The following is a 5,601-nucleotide window of genomic DNA, read 5'->3' as shown; positions in this document are numbered from 1 at the left end:
AAAAAAAAAAAAAAAAAAAAAAAAAAAAAAAAAAAAAAAAAAAAAAAAAAAAAAAAAAAAGATAAAACTAATACAAGTTATATTGGGAGTTTGTGCATAAAGAGGAAGCTTCAAGTGTAAAAAGAGTTAAAAGGTTTAAAGAATAGAGAGAAAATGTATTGTGTAGATTCAGATGAATCGATTAAAGGGAAGCTTCAGCCACACTTTTGGTTTTTTGGTGAAAGCTAATAGTTCCTTCTTGAAAGAAGAGCAGCAGAAAGTTAAAAGAAAAATAGATCATTTAGTCTAGTTTTTGGGAATCTTTATTTTTGCCTTATTCTATCAACTCAATTTCTCTCTCTCTCTTTTAATTATTAATTGAAGTCCGAGATCGACAAATAAAACATTTTTGATAGGGTGTGAAAATCTCTCCTTATTATGCGCGTCGTGAGCCTGACGACGATACGCAACGAGCTAAAGTAAACAATATTCGCTAGCGGTGAGTTTGAATAATTACACTAACTTTATTCTTATTTCAGAATTATATTTCTTGTTTTATCTTCTAAATTCTAAATTTACCCTCCCAAACAAGTCACCGTCAATTTTTTTTTCATTCATGGAGGTTTATTTACATGATTAATGACGTTCTTCTGGTACTAGTACTCATTTGTTCATACATAGTTGTTGTTTTATTTATTAATGTTTTCATGCTTTTGGACCCTATATTATTCCTAAATTATGTTCATATCATACCCATTTTACATAAAAAAAATTTACAATTGTACTGTATTCCGTTCATGATTTAGAACCGGATTCAACACATGAAGGTCCCAACATGTAACTACACAAAATTCGAACTAGGATTTGGAACCCTGGGCCTAAGGCGTTAAAAATAGGACTACTGTACCATCTTGGTTCTAATTATTATTTTATTTTCATATTTATACTTATTAAAATCGATAGAACTCTACCTTATTTTTAAGAACATGCAAATATGATATGATAGAAAGAATGTTCGTCCTCTCCATAACACTGAATTTTTTGTTCGAAGTCTAATTAGTTGGAAATATCTATCGATTAGTTCAAACCTTTACGGTCTTCCTGGTTCCTATTCAAAAGAAAAATTTTGAAATCATGGTCGTTTTGATAATTATTTGACCAAAACCTAAATTTAACCAAATAATAATAAATAAATAAAAGGAATATTTTTGGTAATGGTGGAAACTCCATGAATGAGAAAACCAAAACCTAGAGCCATAGCCATAGCTAATTAAACCTAAACCCCCGTACCAAATTAGGTAGCTAGGGTTTCACTTTGGACAAACATTTCTCTATCAAAACAATATAAACATCGAGAAAGATTTAGAACGGCTAGATGAGATTTTCGAGTTTATTTAGGTCTCGTTTGATAACATTCATAAGCAAAATATATATATATATATATATATATATATATATATATATAATATATTAGCTAATCAATTTTTCGCCTCACCGCTAACCCTAATCTCTCTATAAAACAACACGTGACAGTAATTTTGAACACTTTAAGCCGTATAGCTCAACCTATAACCAACATAAAATATGTACTAAGTTACGAGGTCAGAATTTTGAATCTCCGCTCCAACTTCACCTCCATTTCCGTTTTTTATGATTAAAAAACTCTCAGAAATTTTATTATTTTTTATTTTTTTTATTTTTGTAAGGAAGGAAATAAATATAAAAAAGAAAAATCAAAATTAAACCCCTTTTTTTGTTTAAAATATTTCCAGCTCTGTTAACATTCTGGAAAAAACTTACCTAGAACTTCAAACCAAAAGACCAAAAATTAAAATTAAAAATTAAAAATTAAAAAAAAAAAATAAAAAGAAATTGCTGTTCTTGTCAGTGCTTCATCTCTAAGCTACCAGAAGAAGCATCTTTGAATTCCAATTCAGCTCAAAGAACCAACAATTATTAATTAATTTTAACCAAAAATTAAATTGCGAAGAAATTAAGGTTTTTTCCCCCTCCATTTCCTGAAATTATTAATTAATTTTAACCAAAAATAAATTGCGAAGAAATTAAGGTTTATTCCAAATAAACAAAATTACACAAGAAAAAAAAAACACACAATTTTCATAAAAGTTTATGTTTTTTGGGGCTAAAATGGCGGAGTACGACCTGTGCCCCAGTAGGGCGCCGTCGGCAATTGACAGGTATTCATTAGATTTGGCGCCATTCCATGAAATTCCGGCGAAAATTGTGGATGTTGCACGGCAGTTCCCGGCGACTTAACCGGACTACTTCCAGCCTCCGGCGCTGTCTCCACCGCCATTTCATCGTCCTCCAACGGCAGCCTCTCGTACGCCGCGTTTCCAAACGAAGCCGCAGTAATCACCACCGGTCCCGAACTCAAAAGTGGTCCCACCACACTTCCTCCTATAACCTGCCCCTGCCTGCCCGATAAATACACGGTCAGCCTCGACGCTACTGGTGGCGCAGGCGGCGGCAGAAACGACCCCGACAGCGAAAGAATCTCAAATCTCCCCGGCAGAGCGATCACCGCACCGGTGGCGGAGGCAGCCGGCTGTTTGAGTGTGACGTTAGTGACCGCTCCGGCGGCGGTCAGAATGCAAATGCCACGTTGGCGCTGACGTGCGAAAATCGTTAGGGTTTCGATCACGTCGTTGGCGTTGGCGATTTCAATGACGTGGCACCGTAGTGCATTAGCGCTGTCGCGTGTGATTATCATCGGCGGCTTCGGCTTGTTCTTCGACCCAGCCGGGCGTCCTCGTGGCCGTCTCGAGCCCTCGCCGCCGCTTAACTCCTTGAGCTCCACGGCGGCGCCGCCGTCAGAGATATCATTTCCGTTGTGTTGGTCGGGGTTTTGGTGGAGGAAATGGTGGTGGGGATTGAGTTGAAGGTCTCTTGAAATGAACGGCGGCGGAAGATGACGGCCGTGAGCGGCGGCGGCTCGATCCATTACAGTTTTACACAGAATTAATATAAAATTAAGGTTTGAAACCACAAAATTGTTCAATGATTTCAAAAACCCACGAACTGAGCTTCGATTTTGATGATTTGAGCTGAAATTTTTTGAAGATTTTCAGAAGAGGAGAGAAAATGGAATTGAAATGAACGATGATGGCTCTTTTGAGACTAAAAGTTCTTAATTTTGTTTATTTATTTATTTTTCTTTTTTTCCCCTAAATTATTCTTTAAAAAAAAAAACTACAAAATTATTAATACATTTTTAATATCTAATGAAACTTATTTATCATTTATATTTATTATTACCATAATATTAATTTTGTCGTTGAAAAAAATACTACTATCATTAAGATTTTGGTCAACTGACATTTAAGGTCAAACTTGAGCGGATATCAAATTTCAGGTAGGTAGCCATCACGGATTGAACTCCTTACCTCTTATTTCTCCAAGAATTTTACGATCCCTTGGTCCGTAATAATAATTTTTTTATTAATATATATTTTAAAATCGGAAGCTGATACAACTATTTAAGAAGAGACCAATCTCTTAAAATTTTTGATATTCTTACTATTTTCAGATAATATTAACAGTTAAAGAAACGGTAAATAACTAAAATATTTATTTCATGCAATAACTTGGTAACTAAAGTTTTTTTTAGATAAATAAATTTAAAATTTTAATGGCTATGCATGTAACTCTTGATGAAGTGTTATTTAAAATTTATTATTATTTTTTAATCAGATGAAATATGAAATATTTTGTGAGAATATAATCTAATGTCATGCGAGGTATTATCTCTAGTTGATAAAATTGTATGTCTCGTCTTTAAATTGTCGTCCTATTATTTGAATTACAATATTAAAAAAAAAACTCACATTACTTAACTATAAAATAAATAATTGATTAAAAATTTAAAACAAAATTAAAAATTATAGGTCGTAAAAGAAAATAATATATATATATATATATATATATTAATTGAACTATACTCAAATTAAATTGAACGAGGGTCGGGTCGATTTGAAGCGAGATAGATTAGAATTAGGGCAAAGGAATGGGTTAGAGAAAAGGATGCGCATGGGCGGTGGGAAGTGGGTCCCACCCCATCCCTCTTTCTCCCTCTCTTCACTCACTCCTAGACCACAATCAATTCAATTATATTTAATATTTATTAAATATTTATATATATATATATATATATATATTTCTCCATTGGCCCCAACATCCCATGTTTTCTCTCTTCCCTCAATAATGTCTTTTTGTCTCTAAAATCTATTCATCAATACAACCCTATTAATCTAATTAATTCCATGCTAATCCCATCTATATATATCTATATATATATATATTAACGATCCAGATCCACTACTAGCAGATATTATTTTCTTTGGGTTTTTCTTCTCGAGCTTCTTCTCAAGGCTTTGAAACGCGTCTGCTAAGGGAAAGTTTCCACACCCTTATAATGATTTGTTCTCCTCCACAACCAACGTGGGACATCACAATCCACCTCCCATTTGGGACCCAGCGTCCTTATTGGCACACTGCCTCGTGTCTACCCCCCTTCGGAGAACAACGAGAAGGCTGACACATCGTCCGGTGACTGACTCTAATACCATTTATAACGACCCAGATCCACCGCTAGCACGATGTCCCACATTGATTGGGGAGAAGTACAAATCATCTTTTATAAGAGTGTAAAAACCTTCCCGTAGCAAACGCATTTTAAAGCTTTGAGAGAAAGCCCAAAAGTGAAATTCCAAAGAGGACAATATCTACCAAATCTAAGTCGTTACAATACAATTGAATATAAAAATTTATAACAATATATGTAATTTCATGTCACTATATTTATTAATTTATCACCAAATCTTTAATTTTACTATTTTTTTCTTTCGTAGTACAATAGATGAAAAGATGGAAAGATTTAAACCTCTGATGTAAAAAAAAAAGGAGTACTGTGTCAGTTATTGAGTTAAGCTCATGTTGTATAGCTCATGTTGTATGACTGTGTCATTAAATTTAAATTATATAAAATCGACCGAAGTACATGTCATCCAGTAAATTAGCCTAATTTCAAATATTTATTTTAATTATAAATTATTATTATTATTAAAAAAAGATGAAAACAAAGAGAATTATATATATATGGGATTTTTATTATAAAAAATAATTTATGGAGACAAAAAAATGAGAGGGTAAAAATGTAAGAAAGTTGGTTGTTGTTTGGGTGGCAGGAATCTGCGGAATTAAGGGCATGCACTCAGATAAGGAGGAGCACGTGTGGGGTCCTCGGGAATTGCGCTACCCGTGGGTCCCACCCCCCTCTATACTTATTGGCGCGTGCTTAACACTGCCTCTTTCCTTCCCTCCTCTCTCATTACTATTTAGCGCGTTTCATACACGCGCCATTATGCATCGTGCATGCATTTCGGCTTAATCAATAAGGCAAAGCAATTTTATATTTTAGTTAAAAAAAAAATAAACTGAATCTCTAATTTTGATTTTTAAAAGATTATTTTTAAGTTAAATATTTACTTTTTTTTTTGCATTTTACGCTATTAAAAAAATAGATTTAAATTTAAAAAAACAAAAAAAAAAGCATTTTGTGAAAAATTAAAATAAAAAAAAAGGGGGGGGGGGGGGGGAATT

General features: G+C 33.5%; 1 protein-coding gene across 1 annotated transcript; it reads right to left on the bottom strand.

Moving 5' to 3' along the window:
* Positions 1–2,122: 2,122 nt before the first annotated feature.
* Positions 2,123–3,047, bottom strand: LOC111442955 (AT-hook motif nuclear-localized protein 22-like). Its single transcript, XM_023080522.1, has one exon. It carries the CDS (start codon positions 2,942–2,944, stop codon positions 2,123–2,125), a length of 822 nt encoding a protein of 273 aa, XP_022936290.1. The 5' UTR covers positions 2,945–3,047.
* Positions 3,048–5,601: the final 2,554 nt, after the last annotated feature.

The sequence above is a fragment of the Cucurbita moschata genome, unplaced genomic scaffold, assembly GCF_002738365.1.
Source record: "Cucurbita moschata cultivar Rifu unplaced genomic scaffold, Cmos_1.0 Cmo_Scf00001, whole genome shotgun sequence".
Classification (NCBI taxonomy): Eukaryota; Viridiplantae; Streptophyta; class Magnoliopsida; order Cucurbitales; family Cucurbitaceae; genus Cucurbita; species Cucurbita moschata.
This window is presented reverse-complemented; position numbering and strand designations above follow the sequence as displayed.